General features: G+C 52.8%; 1 protein-coding gene across 4 annotated transcripts; it reads right to left on the reverse strand.

Annotated features, from left to right (window-relative positions):
- Positions 1 to 1,394: 1,394 nt before the first annotated feature.
- Positions 1,395 to 13,999, reverse strand: MAVS (mitochondrial antiviral signaling protein). Of its 4 annotated transcripts, none has more exons than XM_033839345.2 (7): positions 13,548 to 13,999; positions 9,736 to 9,906; positions 8,601 to 8,790; positions 7,125 to 7,297; positions 6,244 to 6,400; positions 3,869 to 4,344; positions 1,395 to 2,982 (listed from the first exon to the last, which is right to left on the reverse strand). In XM_033839345.2, exons 2-7 carry the CDS (start codon positions 9,850 to 9,852, stop codon positions 2,533 to 2,535), a joined length of 1,563 nt encoding a protein of 520 aa, XP_033695236.1. In that variant the 5' UTR covers positions 9,853 to 9,906; positions 13,548 to 13,999; the 3' UTR covers positions 1,395 to 2,532. The 4 variants fall into 4 exon arrangements, with proteins under 4 accessions (XP_033695236.1, XP_033695235.1, XP_033695234.1 ...); XM_033839344.2 differs by having other exon boundaries at positions 9,736 to 9,926; XM_033839343.2 differs by lacking the exon at positions 13,548 to 13,999 and having other exon boundaries at positions 8,601 to 8,775; positions 9,736 to 13,532.
- Positions 14,000 to 15,480: the final 1,481 nt, after the last annotated feature.

Genomic DNA, 15,480 nt, shown 5'->3' on the forward strand with positions numbered 1-15,480 from the left:
TCCCGGACCGGGGCACGAACCCGTGTCCCCTGCATCGGCAGGTGGACTCCCAACCACTGCGCCACCAGGGAAGCCCTCTTGCTGATCTTTGACTAGAAATTCTCCCAAATCAATTAAATCTGAGCACATCCAACCAGGGAAACAAGGTGAGAGTGTGGTATTAGTCTGGCTTCGGTGGGTCATCAAGCAGAATCGGCAGGTGTTTCCCAGGGAAAGAGAAGCAGTGGTAGCTCTTGGGCTTTGAAGGAAATGTTTCAACAGGAGAGAGAGAAAAGATGGAGAGGGATTTATATGTAGGTACCTTGGCTACTGCTGAGTCTGCCCTTAAGCACTTAGGATGGCACTGGGCCCTCTGGCCCCACCCCGGCCTTTACACCGAGGTAAAGGGTGCTTCCCCATCTCTCTTATCAACTACCCCAAGCCCTCTCCTGGCCACAGGCCAATTCCCAATCCTCCTTGAAGTTGACATTTTATTGACAACAGCCAAAATAGGAATGCTGTTCAATGCAGGCCAAGTCAGGGCTTCTGAGCAGCATAATTTGAAATGTGCCAGGATGGTCCCTAAATGTTTCCTACACACCTTACCCAAAGGTATCTCCCACATGGCTGGTCACTGTGCTTAAAATTCTACCATTTAAGTAGCATATTTTGGGTCTACAAGCTGCTTTCTTGAGATAACTTTTTTCTAAAGCTACCTTGGGAGGGTAACACATTAAAACCAGTACCTATTCATGAACTGTTCACTGACCTGGGTACCTGGGAGGGAGGCAGCAGCACAGAGGGTTAAGAGCAAGAGTGATGGGGCGTGGTTGCAGACAGCTTGGGTAGGGACCACTCCTGGCTTCAGGGTACAGGTGGTTGCATTTGGAGAGAGGGTTGAAGAGAAGCTCAGAGGTGGAAGTAGAGGTCATTAGGTTGCTGAAGTCCCCGAGGGCAGCGTAAAGAAAGGCTGTAGCAGCCAGAGCAGGGTGCAGTACCCTGCAGACTGACAGTTTGGGGGTGGGCCACAGTGAGCCCTACCCCTTATATCTCCACAGGGTTCTAGTTCCTATCCCTTGCAGAGCTCAGAAATGAAGGTAGCTCCCGAGGCTCCTATGCCTGGCCCTTGTCCAGCAATGGCTGCTAGGAATGAACCCACAAGGATATCCCTCAATCCGTCTGTCTGCTGGGCGGCACCCTAGCCCCCACCCTGCACAGTTGCCCCAGTGGACATGCCTCCCTCCTCACTCCCCAACAATTCCCCAGTGCATGGAATAAAGTAAGGGACAAATATAAAAGGGGCATAGGCAGTAGGGTTTGGGTCTGCTTCTAAAGGCACGGCCAAGTGCTCCAGTCCCTCCACATTTGAATAGAGATAATGTATCCACCCCTAGTAAATGAAATGTCAGGAACCATTCTAAGATTTATATAGATAAACTCATTTAATCCTCACAACACTAGGACATGTATATCTATACATAAAATTTTACTATTCATCCCCATTTTACAGATGAGAAAACAGGCACAGAGAGGTTAACAGCTTGCCCAAGAGCACAGAGTTAGTAAGATGGGATGCAGGCTTCGGCCATCCTACACTGCAGCAGTGCACGCTTACCCACTGGGCACTCTGCCTCTCATGCCCTCATCTCTACCAGGCTGGGCAGGGAGAGGTGAGAAAAGCATTTAGTGGCCACCTGCTCTGGACCAGGCACTTGACAAAGACGTGTATGCTTCAATCTCAGGAGAACCCAGTGAAGGATGAGCCATGATCCTCAGGGTTCACATGAGTAAGCAAGACCAGAGAAGGCTGATTATTTGCCAAGGCCACACAGCCCAAGAGGAGGTGGAGCTGAAATCCAAACCTTGGCCTGAGCTCTGCCCTGCATGTGCTCCCTCTCCAACCCCCATATGGAGCTGAAGAGAACAGAGACCAGGATGAGAAGGCTGGAGAGGGGCACTTAGGTGGTCCTCAGGCCTAGCACCTGATCGGGCTCCCCAGGGGTCCATGGGAATCTCCAGACCTCCTCCCCAACCTTGTGTGGCAGGGGAGGGGAACCAGAGAGGCAGGGGACTAAGTCCTTGAAGATGGGCCACTCCGCTGCTCCTGGGGCAATAGCCTGAGGCTGGGCCACTGGGGGCTGGAGTGATGTTCTGTGGGGTCTCCTACCCCCCCCATTGGCTGCCAGGGACCAGGGCAGGATGGGGGATGTTTCCGACCCCCTGCGGTCTCCAGTAGCACCTCCTGATCCTTGCACTTGGGTAAAGAGGGATAAGGCCTAGACGGGGGCACCTCCTCCAGAGGATAAGGGCAACAACCAGATGGCCAGGTGGGCGAGGTCTGGAGCACTCAGGGCAGCCCAGGGCCCAGAAAGCCAAGGATGGTGGGGGAGCTGCCAAGGGCAGGAGCTGGGATGGAAATGCTGCCTCGCCTCTGACCCAGCCTCTGCCAGCCCAGAGATAGCGTCAAGGATGGTGGGACAGCTCAACTCAATGGCTCAGGCAGATGTACCATGGGAAAGGGAGCAGATGCGTGATAGGGAGGGCCCAGGAGTTTCACTGGAGTGGGCGCCGCCGGTACAGTGTGGCCAGGAGCGCAGCTAGGAGCACCCCAGCCACGGCCACCCCAAGCCACGGAGCCCAGGGCAAGTTCCTGACCACCAGCAACTCCTCCAACTCTTCCTCCTCCCGGAATTCTGGGGCCGTGTGTGTCCCAGGGCTGTCCCCCAGGATGGGGGTACTGGGGCCCCCGTGGATCCTAATGGTGTCCTCCGACTCGTACTCGTTTTCCTCCGGAGCGTTGTCAGGCCCCACGCCCAGGGAGTTACTGTGGCTGATGGCGAGGTCTGCGGAGCAGCCCGAGAACGGTTGGCTATCCATTCTGGATACCAGCCTGCCAGGCTTGCTCAGCTCCAGCTCTGAGCCCCAGCAGTCAGAGCTGCTATCTGGCCATGGCGAGGTGCCTCCAGTGGCAGTACCTGTGGGTGCTGGAGATGCTGGAGTCTCCTGGGAAAGAAAGGAGGGACTGGAGGGACTGAGGATGGTGGGGGGCAAGCCCAGGTTGGGTGGCCCCATTCCCAAAACAGGCCAACCCCTCAGTTCCCAGCCCATAGTGCTGTGAGGCAACCCTCTCTTGGGGACTCAACCCACTGATGGTGCAGGAGGACAGTGGGGGAGGAGGGGACTAAGGCCCTGCAGGAGCATCAGTGGTGAACTCCTCCAGGGCTGAAAGCTCTACTCACTGGCCTGCCTGTGAGCTCACTCCCACCCCAGGGAGCACTTGGTCATGTGTGGCCCCATCTACTTTGACATTATGCCTGGGCTTGATGGCCATGAAGCAGCCACAGGGTCAGAGGCTGGACCATGCACCCAAGGGGCCCCATGGACTTGGTTCTTCCAGACAGACAGCAGCAGTAGGGTTAGACGTGCAGGCTCCGAGCAGGCAACTGTGGAGGCTGCTAGGGTCAGAGATGGATGGGCTGGGACTGCAGTTTGTAAAACCCTGGTCATGGTGGGGCAGGCCAGATATCCCAGTGGTGAAGAGCAAGGCATCGAGGCAAACAGGCTACCCCGCTCTACCCCTCAATGTTTCCTCACCTGCAAAATAGTATTGATGAGCTTAAAAGGGAGCTGTGAGCTCTAAATGGGTTAATGCATGTGACCAGTGGAGGTGGCCCAGCAAGCCTGACCCTCCTGAAGCATTCACACTTAAGAGTTCTAATGATTATTATTACTCTAAAGGACATGGTGTTAGGTCTGGATGAGGCTAGGTCTCAGCTGTCCCTATGCCCTCAGAAGAAGCCCTGGACCAGCCTAGGCTGGAGACAGAATGGAGACTGGAAAGGGTACAAGGAAGAGGCCTGGATCACTGCTAGGAGGGGCGAGGACTCACCTCCACAAGTCTGTTGCTGTTCCTGATGGTGGGCCCTGTGTTGGCAGGCAGCTTTCTGGGCACCGTGCACATATGTTTCCTGTGGCCAGGCACCAAGCCAGTAGGCACTTTGAGTGGCACCACGCCAGAATGCACTGAGTTGATGGGCAATTTGGATGGTGCTAGACTGGTGAGCACATTAATGGGCATTGCACCAGGGGGCTTCAAGCTGGTGGACAACTTGGAAGGCACTGTGCTGCCAAATGCTGAGTTGGTGGGCACCCCTGCCCCGCTGGAGCAGATGGTACCTTCAGCCTGGTCACCAGCACCTCCTGCAGAGGCCAAGCCAGTGAAGGAGGAGGAGGAGGTGCCAATAGATGGAGCTGACACTGGGGGTCCAGGCAAGCAGCTTGCCCTGGGGGTAGAACGGACCAAGGGCTGGAAGGAGACAGTCGGAGACACAGGCCCATAGGATGATGTGAAACTGGAGACCATGCCTGCAGGTGGCAAAACAAAATGAGAAACACAAACCCACAGGAGTGTTATCCTAAAATCACAGTGGCCTTGGGATCAGAGGGCTGGAGAAGGGTCTCTCTGTCCCAGCTCACACCATCCCTATTGCATCCAAGCCTCCCAACCTCCTACCCGTGGAGGACTCTCCACAGTCTCTTTGGTTCCCAGGGCTGAAGGCCCAATGGTTGCAGATAAATCCTTGGTCCTGTCCCTCCTCAGTCCTTGACGTGTTCTCTCACAAGAGCAAAATGATCCCTCCCTTTAACAGGGTCTAGGAGCTTGAAAATCATTATTAATTTTCCTCTCTGCTTTTTCTTCTCCTGCCTAGGACACCCCCCTTTCCTCTTGTGTCTGCCTCTTCCATCCTCTCCTTAGACAAGTGGAATCCTGGATGTTTCTCCCACTGCCATCTTTCCTCTCAGCAGGAACAATCCTAGGCCAGGGCAAGAGGAGCAGGATGGCTCTTCTTAGAAGAGCTCACACCAGTCATGTGGCACCAGAGGCCCAGTCAGCCCCCAGTGTGTGCAAATCTTCTAGGAGGCCCAAGGGCTTGGGGGTACAGGGACAAAGCCACCCCTGGGAGGAGAGTCTGAACTGGGGGAATCAGGAGGGAGCAGGTGGTGATGGTCCATAAAGGCAGCTACATAAGGATTCACCATGGAACTCCTGAGAACACACATGCCTGGCCCTACAGCTGACAAAGGTCGGGAGTGATTCTGATGTCCACCACCCCCCATCCCAAAGCTAACACCACAGAATCTCATGGGACCTGTGTCCATACTCATACTGAAATCAAAGTGCCCTCTGCCTCCCTGGTCCACAGCAGCATTTCTTGAAAATATGTTCCACAGCAAGCTGACAATGCAAAGTGCAAAAGGATACGTGGGTTAGAGTTTGGTGTGACAGGAGCATGGGACACTAAGGTGGCTTCTCTGAGCTCCTGTGTCTTGTGGCTGTTCCGTGGGCACTGTGGGCTGGCTGGGCATCACTGTCATGTGGAACACAGTTTGGGAAATAGTGGTGCAGAGATGCCAGCCTGAGACATCAGAGTAGATAGCACTATATTCCTGAGATGTCTGATATAAGGGTCCAGGCCCTTGGCTGATGAAGAACATACTTCTCCTGGGGGCTGAAAAGTTTTAGTGATTCACTGGGAGCTAGAGACCCCTTTAGGGTAGGGCAGTGCTCCCTGACAACAGCTGGCCCAGCCCTGTACTCTTCTTGCACTGTCCTCCAGGTCCTGGCGGATCCCTACATAGTCCCTTTGGTATAGCGCAGGCATGGCCCTAATTCACTTCTACCTGTATCCACGCCCTCTGCAATGTGACCTTGTCAGTCCTCTCATGTAGGGATGGAGTCTATCTTTCTACTCCTTGATGCTGGGCTGGCCTTGTAACTTGCTTTGTCCCACAGAAAGAGGCAGGAGGAAAACTGCGCCAGTTTTGAGCCTATGCCCCAGAAGCCCACTCTCCCTCTCTCAGAACTCTGCTCAGGTATATGAAATGGGCTTGACTGCTGGAAGGTAAGAGACTCATAGAAGAGAACTGAGGTGCCCCAGCCAACAGCCGTAAACAGCTTATATGTACCCTGATGCATATATAAGAGGGAATTCAGCCCATCTGAGCCAGCCCAAATTGCTGACCCACACAATCATGAGCTAAGTAAATAGTCGTATTTTAAGCTACTAAATTTTGGGATTGTATGTTACAAAGCAAATACTAACCAATATGCCCTCTGAGGAACTGGGTTGTTCCCTGGGGTGAACTCATTTCCCTGGGGAATACCACCTTTGCCTCCTGTCCAAGAAAACCAGAGGGGCAACTCTAACCCTTACCCTCACTGGGAGGTCAGAAAGGCCCTATAACTCCAGGGTCCATGCATACCTGCTGTGTGGGTAGTGCCCAGTTCTGTGTCTTGCTCCTGATGTCCACTGCAGGTCAGAGGGCTGAGGGCCACCATGTCAGATGAGGGCTGCAGGGGGCCACCCAGCCTCTTGAGGACAGCCCCAGAGCTGGGTGGCTGTGGGGCTTTCTTCGAACTCTGCACGAAGGAATATATGAATAAGGCAGTTGCTTCTCCCAGGAGCTGGCAAAGGGCAGCTTATGCTTGGGATGGCTCCTACAGGCCACAGCCCATGCCATGAAGCACAGGACCAAGGAAGCCCTTGCCTCGGCTTTGGTCATTGCCAGGACTTCTATCTGCAGGTGACTTTGAAGCCACCTCATAGAAAATCATCCTATGGGGGGTCCCTATTCATCTGTCTGGCCCTAAAGAAAGGTCCCCATCTTTGGGGCCACTGCACAGACCCCTTTCTTATGCTTCAAGTCCAAGTGGTGTCTCCTGGACACCTCACTGCCCACTCATCCTATCCCAATAGAATCAGTCATCTTAACCCCCAAACTTTACTGGCAATGATTACAGCTCCAAACATCCCCCCCTTCCCCCATCACCTCCTGCTCCCTCACTCTCCCTCATCTGGTCATCCCCTGATCCCTTGACCCAGCTCAACATCTCACATGGACCACTGCAAAGACCTCAGAATTGTGACCTCACAGCTGGCTGATGACAGAGGGGTGGGGGCTGCCACATAGTGAAGACCTGGTTGGCAGTCCGGGAGCTGGGGCAGATCCATATTGGGGGAGCCCTGGGGTTCTGAGCAGAGATTAGGCATGATTTGTCGGGGACTTCCGGAAGGCTGGGTGAGCAGAAGTGGGCAGACGGGAACACAAAAGCAGGAGGTTCAAGGTAGATCGTGAGGACACACCTCTCCCAGGGACTCTGGTGACTGGGTGTCCTGGACAGGCATAGGGTAACTTGGCTCGTCCTCTCTGTAGCCATTGCAGGGGATGCTGGGGGCCACAGCAGGTGTGGATGGCCCTGGAACCCCAGCAGGAATTGATGGCCGCTCCAGTGGGGATGGGGAGTTGTTCGGATTCCCTGAAGGACAAAGATATTGTGATGTCAAGGAGGAATTGGGGTGCTCTCAGTGACAAGAGAGGCCTGGGTGTTCCTAGAACTCCAGGTCCATGGCTATCAGTCCCCCACAGCATCAAACTCTATCCTGACGTGGGCAGTACTCCTCAGAGGAGACCAGCTTCCCGAAGCAGGAGGCAGGTATCGGAGGGAGTGGTGGTGGAGAGGACAAGGAGAGGTAGGAGGAGTAGTGGGGGAAGTGAGAGTGTTGGGGGCACCTCGCAGGCCTCTCACCACCCAGACTGTGTCAGCAGTCACCACTTCTCTTTCCCCAGGCATTCTGGGACACCGTGGCTTTCTTCTCCTCCTCGTGGGTGGCTTTCACCACTATCTGACCCCTGACCTAAAGTTTCCTCCTCAGCCCCTCCCCTTTGCCCCCACCATCCACGCCTGGCCCTACCACAGCTGTTTTTATCTGGGGGAATCACTGGTAATCTCCACAAATGAAGAGATGTTAGAAAGGAAGGAGGGGAGGAAGGAAGGGAGGGGGAGGAAAAAAAAGAAAGGCAAACATGGGGATATTTTAAGGCTGTAAATCTGAGCAGTGTCTCAGGAATTGTCTCTAGTCTGAAATATATATAGGGCTGGTGTGAATTTTCTTCCTGCCTCAGCCCCTGAGACCCTGGCCTCAGCAGACCCCCTCTGAGTACTTGGCCTGGCAGGGAGCATTGAGAGGGCTTTGAGGGATAACTGGGCAGCTGCGGGGGTGGGAGGCAGCTAAGGAGGCTCTAGGGGAAACCAGTGGGAGGGGAAGAGATGAGGGGAAAGGAAGTAAGGAGCCCATGAGGAAGAAAGAAGAGACAGTGAAGGGAGGGGGAGAGAAGAGATGAGCAAAGAGAGGGAAGGCAAACTGAGGGAGAGTAGACGGGAGGAAATGAGAAAAGCGTGGGAGGCAAACGTCACAGCCACAAAAATTAGAGGAGGCTCCATTTGCTGAGCACATGGAAGGTACCCAGCCCCAGCTAAGCACTCAACATGCCATCATCCCACGGTATCCACTGCAGCCCTACAAGGTAAATGTTGCCATTAGCCCCATTTTACAGAGAAGAAGACTGAGACTTAGGGAATAAAGGGGCTTGGCCAAAGGGTTAATAAAGATTAATAAGTGGCAAAGCATGGATCTACACTCAGGTTTGTCCACTGCCCAGGAGTGATGGGAGGGAGGATGAGAGATGAAGACAGCAGGTATGGGGTGAGAGGAGAGGGAGAGTGGAGGCCAGGGAATCAGACAGGAGTTCCAGAAGAAGGGCCAAGGTGGGAGGCTCACGTAGCAGGTTGCTCTGGTAGACTCGGTCCACTTCATCAGCGAGACTGGACAGTTCACAGGCCCTCAGTGCCCCAATGAAGGAAGGCACCCAGCCGTTCCTCCGCCGAAGGCTGTTGAAGAGGTCCCAGAGAGTGCCCTGGTTCCCCCAGCGCTCATAGGAGGCCCGCAGTCGGTCCTGAAAGACACAGCCCTGCCACCAAGCTCAAGCCTGGTAGCCCTAACCCCCTCCCCACTCTGGAGGGGACAGCTGCAGATGGAGGTACCTAGAAAGCTACAAGATGGAAGCAACCATCTGAAACTGAGTCAGAGCCCAGGACAAGGCCAGAGTTTAAGCCCAAGTTTAAAGGTCCAGGAAATAGGCCTTACTGTGTCCCAGGCTCTCTGCTCAGGGCTTTGCATGAATTATCTTATTTAATGCTATTATTACCCCTACTCTACTGATGAGGAAACTGAGGCTTAGCACATACAAACAAGCAACCAGATAGCAGAAACAAAAACCCACAGGAAAAAAAAAAAAAAAAACTCACAGAAAACATTTACTGCAGAACTAAATGGCAAGGTATTCCCACAAACACCAAAATACAAGAGGGAGGAGCCAAACCCTACCAGCCACAAACTCACATACCACCGGTATCTGCATGGAGGAAGCAGAGGGAGGCCTCAGGGTTCAATGTGGGGACAGCTAAAACTGGGAGGGGCCAGGCTTACTTCACTAGGGGCCCACAGCAAGTGCTGAGGGAGCTAGCACAGTCTGGCTCCCAAAGACTCTCAAAGTTGAGCCCCAGGCGCCCTGCCAGGATGGGTCCCATGACTAGGAGAACGCAATTGAAACTAAACAGGAACGAGGACAAAAGAGATAAAGAAAAAGAAGGTTCCGATGAAAGTGGGTGAGGGGTCCCAAGCCCAGAAATCTCAGTGCCATATTTTGGAGCACTATACCAAAACGACACAAGAGGGAGCTCAGTGAGGTTGGAAAGGACACCCTGAGCCACACTTCATTCTGAAAGTTAGAAAACTGTCAAGGATGGGAAGCAAGATACAACAGAGAAGGAAGGAGTTGGTCCTGGCTTGGGAGAAGCTCTGAATTCCACAGCCCTGCCCCGAGTCCATGCCTGGTTGTCACGCCCCGGCTCACCTGGTCACTTATTGTGAGGCAGGATAGGTAAGGCAGAATCTCCAGAACATGAATATTGCAAAAATTGCCATGATGGTCGCGGATATACTGATAAGTCTTGTCCTCAGCAAACGTCATCGCTGTCTGGGTTCTGAAGTGGCAGAGGGCTCTGGCCCATGAAGGGTGGATGGACTGAGAGAGAGGAAAAAAGACTGGAAGAAAACAGACCACACATGGCAACAGAGTTGGGAGTGGAGTTGGACAAAAGGCAATTCTCTCTTTCTTTTTCAACTCTTTGGAATTTTTGCTCTTTTCTTTAATCATCCTATTTTACTGCTTAAGTCTCAGAGGCCCTCAATGAATTTGCCTAAAAACAAATTGGTGAAAAAAAAAAAAATCAGATCTAGAAGACCTAGGGCCCATTTCTGCCCTGCAGGTCGGTCATTGTTGGGGAGAGCTCTGGCTCCTGCCCCATTATCCCCAGGTCTGAATGTGCCCCTAGCTTCTGATAGCAAAAGGGCACCGCCTAGAAGTGCTGCTCCTTTGGAGTATACTGAGGGGGAAGGGGAGGAGAGGGAGGAGGAGGGGTAGGAGGGAGAGGATGGGGAAGAGGAGAAGGCACCCAACATAATAATAGGATCTATCCTATTCTTACCGTGAAGAAAATGAAGCACCAAGGAATTAAGGGGACTTGCTAGTGAGTAGAAGAGTAAAGAACTGAGGTCTTCAGGATCTGGGATCAGGTTCTTCCCAGAACATGACTGCAGGCCCACCATTACACTAAAGCTTGCTACACACATTTTTTAAATTAAAAAAAAATTTTTTTTTTTAAATTTTTGGCTGTGTTGGGTCTTCATTGCTGCACATGGGCTCTCTCTAGTTGCAACGAGCGGGGGCTACTCTTCGTTGAGGTGCACAGGCTTCTCATTTTGGTGGCTTCTCTTGTTGCAGAGCACGGGCTCTAGGCGCACGGGCTTCAGTAGTTGTAGCACATGGGTTCAGTAGTTGTGGCTCGCAGGCTCTAGAGCTCAGGCTCAGTAGCTGTGGCGCATGGGCTTAGTTTCTGCGCAGCATGTGGGATCTTTCCGGACTAGGGCTCGAACCTGTGTCCCCTACATTGGCAGGCAGATTCTTAACCACTGCACCACCAGAGAAGCCTTACATACATATTTTTTCAGTAGGAGGCTGAGTTCCACTTCTGGGTGTGACCCCAGGCAAGTTATCAGCCTTTTCCAGGCTTGTCCTCACCCCTAAAATGGCTCAGAGAGGTTGTTTTGACAATACAGTAGTTCAGCCTTATAAGCCTGAAATTTAAAAGTACCCCCAATAGAATCAATTGCCGCAGGTTGCTTATGTAGCACTTAACACAATTTTCAATTATAGATCTGTTTGTTTGCTTGTTTCTTATTTGCCTTTCTCATGGGAGAGAGCTGCAGGGAATAAGACATACAAGATCTCTGCCACCATCCAATTTACATTCTACTGGAATGAGACAGATAACAAATCAGAAAACATACACATAAATAAGAATTCCAGACAGTAATAAAGGTTACAGAGAAAATAAAGCAGATGGTAAGACACAGCCCCTGAAGAAGGGCATGCTGCTTGAACTGGGATGGGGAGGGAAGCTTTTCTGAACTGACATTTGAGCTGAACTCGAATGTAAGAAGATCAGTGTTTTGGGCAGAGGGCACAGCAAGTGAGAAGTCCTAAGGTGAAACAAGCTTGGCATGTTTGAAGAATAGAAAGTAGATTGGAGTTGTCCAGGTTTAGAAAGCTAGGGGGAGGGGCAGAGTTCAAGTCAAGGAGGTTGGGAAGGGCCACTAATGTAGGGCATTATAGGAAGGGACTTTGGGTTTTATTTGGAGTGAAACAGGGAGCCATTGGAGGGCTCTGAGCAGGAAAGGGAGAGGATTTTATTTGATTTGACTTATTTGATTTATGTTAAAGACCTCTGTGGTGGTTGTGAGGATCCTGGACTGGGGAGGCGGCAGGACGGAAGCAGGGAGACAAGTCAGGAGGCCACAGCAGGGAATACATGATGGGTATGGCCAGGATGGTAACCATGAAGGTGGCAAGAGATGGCTGGATTCCTGGTATTTTGTGGATATGGGAGGTGAAGGAGAGAGAAGAATCAAGGCACTAGGTGGATGGAGGGTGCCACTTAGCAAGCCAGAGAGTCCGGGGGAGAAGCAGTGGTGCAGAGAGGACTCCAGAGTTCCATTTTGAACAAGTGAAGCTTGAGATGCTATTGGATGTCCAAAGGGGTTTTCAGGGAGGGAAGTGGGCAGAGGAGAGGGGCAGGCTGGAGTAGAAACTTGGATGTCAAGCTTGGGTGGGACCTCTAAGAGACAGTGCTGCAGAGTAGAGAGTGCCCAGAAGCTGCTGAGGCCACCAGTCCCCTGCCACATGGGAAATGGAGCAGTAGTCCTCCCTACCTGCAGCCCACCAGCCTCATAGCCACATGCTGCATGACCTGCTTTGCCAACCACCAGGTGCTACATTCCTGGTGGGGCGAGTACCAGTGACAGAAATCAAGAGGATCAGAGAGGTGGGGCGGGGGAACAACTCTGTGGTGGCGAACAGATCCCTCCTTCCCTCCCATGGGACCCAGAGAAGTACCAGGAGAGAGTCAGGTGATACATTCTTCTGCATCCCAGCCTCAGCCTTTGAGGCAAAGAGTTTGGGGAGTATGGGTGTATGTAATTGTCCAACCAAAAAGAAAGGAAGCCCATATTTGTTCACATTTATTGAGGGTCCACTATAGGCAGGCACATCCTAAGTTTCTTTCATTTAATTCTTGCCACAATCCCAAGAGGACAAGCGATGCCAAGTTGCACAGCTGACCAGTGGCCTAACAGGATTTGAACCCAGGACTTGCTGCCTCATTGCAGCTCACCATACACCTTGCAGGGCTTAGAGACCCCTGCGGCAAGTGAGACTCACACAACCCCCTGCCTTCAAGCCCTGGAAGGGACCAAGGACACTGCCTGGGTGAGGGGGGTCGCTAAGTGACTGTGTGCCTCGGAAGATGCACTATTTAGTCCCTTCTCTTGCGAGGTATGGAAATCTTTCGGACACGTCTGAGGACGTTCTAACCCTGCCCTCCACAACAGCCGGGTTCTCAGGTTCTTCCAGATGTCCTTCCAGATGTTTTTGAGCCTCCAAACGAAGAATGTCGGTTTTGTTTTTTCCAGTGTTTTCCAGGCACCTCCTTCCGGCCTCAGATAAGATGTGGGGCGGATAGTTCCTAACCGTCGCGTCTAGGAGAGTTCTGCCCCGACTGCGCCAGAAGCTGAGTTTAGAGCGCTCCGCCCTCCCGGAAGGGGCGAGGCCTCACAGTCTCGGCTCTTATTCCTGAATTCCCGGGCCAGACCCAGGTCCGCGGAGGACCGGGAGGCTGTTCTGAACCACCGAAAACAGCCAAGAACCAAGGGAGGGCGGCAGTCCGCGACCCCCAAAAGCGCGGCCGCCAGAGATTGGCGCACCCGGGCTAGGCCTCGCCGGGGAGTCACCCTGGGCCTGTGGGCAACTGGAGGAGCTCAGTAGCCAGCGCCCTTCTCCTTCCGGCCCAACCTCCCCTCCAGCCCGAGCAGGCGCCCGCGCCACCCACCTCCCGAGCCCCCGGTGCTGGATGCGGTGCACGGAGCTCTCGCTGCCCCGAACACCCTATGCGTTAGTACCTGCTCTTCCCAGCTCCCCGCGCGCCCCAAGCCCCGTGCACCCCGGCGGACTCCTAGTCCCACTCGGCTCCTGCGCTGCGTACCACCTCCCCGAAAGGCATCTGTGCGCCCTGAGTCCAGAGGACCGAGCTCCCAAGGTGACGATCTTACCTTGGGTAGCCACGACCCGGCGACCTGCCTCCAGTCGCGGACAGCCGGGAACCCTCCCCTTCAGGGAGGGAAGGGCGGGGGGTAGGGCCGCGCGGCCATTGGGCAGACAGCGGGGGCGGGCACTTGGCCTCTGTTTGCGGGGCCTCGAGGCTCTGGACGCGCGCTCGGGACAGACCTGGGTTCCTACTAAGTCCACGAAAGTGCAGATGATCTTTCCGTCTTCGTCTCGAGCAACTTCCAGGGGAAGCCCAGGGTCTGACTAGAAACCAAGTAGAAACCGTGGTGGGCTCGATCCCGACGCTTTCCACGCGAAGCTACCCCCTCCTTCCGCCGAGTAATTTGAGGGGTGAGGGTCTTTATATAGTTCGCTCCTGGACGCCCAGGGCCTAAGCACACAGTCAGTGCTCAATAAACGTCCGGTGTCACGCAGAGTTCACAAGGGTATGAGTGCCCAGCCAGGCGACACTCATTCTGGACCTGAGGAGGCAGGATCGGGGCATGTAGCTGTATGCAGGGCAGGGGCGCCAAGGTTGGCTTGCCCGGCTCGCAGGGTGTGGGCCTTGAGTGCTGCGTGGGAAAGGCCTCCTCCGATCAATGATTTAGGGCGGTACCTCACGGCAGTGCTCGCCTACCACCTCGCCCTTCCTCTGCTGGGCCAGAGGCCAGCAATTATTGAGTGCCCACTGAGTTCCAGGTACAGACTTAAAGTCTTATACCTTAGGGCCCATTAAATATCCGCAAAATAACCAGGTAGAGGTTTATTTTTTCCTATTTTAAAGAAAGATTAAAAGATTTGGAAAAAAAAAAAAGATTTGGATAAACGTTTGGCAGTTCTTAAGTTAAACATATGCCAACCCTATCACCCAGCAATCACTCCTGGTTGACCTATGAGTCCACCTGGAAACATGCACAATAGATAATGTTCATAGTGGCTGTATTGACAATAGGCAAACTCTGGAAATAACCCAAATGTCCATTAATAGAATGGAGAGACAAACTGTGGTGTACACAGAAGTGAAAAACAACAAAGGCGAAAAACTATCGATACAACATGCATGAATCTTACCAGGATGAATGGGCAACATGGCTAAACAAGCCCAGCACAAAAAGTACATGCTGTCTGTTCCCAGCCACAAGGTACGATAAGGTTCAAAAACAGGCAAAACTCGTCTACATAAACAGAAATCATATCACTGGTTACCTCTGGGGAATGTTGACGAGTGGGTACAAAAGAGCGTTCTGGAGTGATGGAAATGTTCAATATCTTGATGTGAGTGGTGGGTACCTGGGCTTGCACATATGTAAAAATACGTCATCTGTACACTTAAGATTGTTACACTTTTTAGGACTTCCCTGGCGGTCCAGTGGTGAAGACTTTGCCTTTCAATGCAGGGGGTGCAGGTTCGATCCCTGGTCGGGGAGCTAAGATCCCACATGCCTCGTGGCCAAAAAAAGGCCAAAACATAGAACAGAAGCAATGTTGTGACAAGTTCAATAAAGACTTAAAAAAAAAAAGTCACATCAAAAAAAATTCTTTTAGAAAAAGTGTTGTTACACTTTATACTGCAACTTTGAAAAGAAAGACAGGGCTTCCCTGGTGGTGCAGTGGTTAAGAATCCACCTGCCAATGCAGGGGATGGGTTTGAGCCTTGGTCCTGAAAGATCCCACATGCCACGGAGCAACTAAGCCCCTGTATCACAACTACTGAGCCCGAATTATAGAACCCACGAGCCACAACTACTGAACCCCTGTACCACAACTATTGAAGCCCACACACCTAGATCCCATGCTCCGGAACAAGAGAAGCCACCGCAATGAGAAACCTGGGCACCTCAACAAAGAGTAGCCCCCGCTCGCCGTAACTAGAGAAAGCCAGTGCACGGCAACGAAGACCCAACACAGCCATAAATAAATAAATAAATAAATAATAAA

Source organism: Tursiops truncatus, chromosome 15 (assembly GCF_011762595.2).
Source record: "Tursiops truncatus isolate mTurTru1 chromosome 15, mTurTru1.mat.Y, whole genome shotgun sequence".
NCBI lineage: Eukaryota > Metazoa > Chordata > Mammalia > Artiodactyla > Delphinidae > Tursiops > Tursiops truncatus.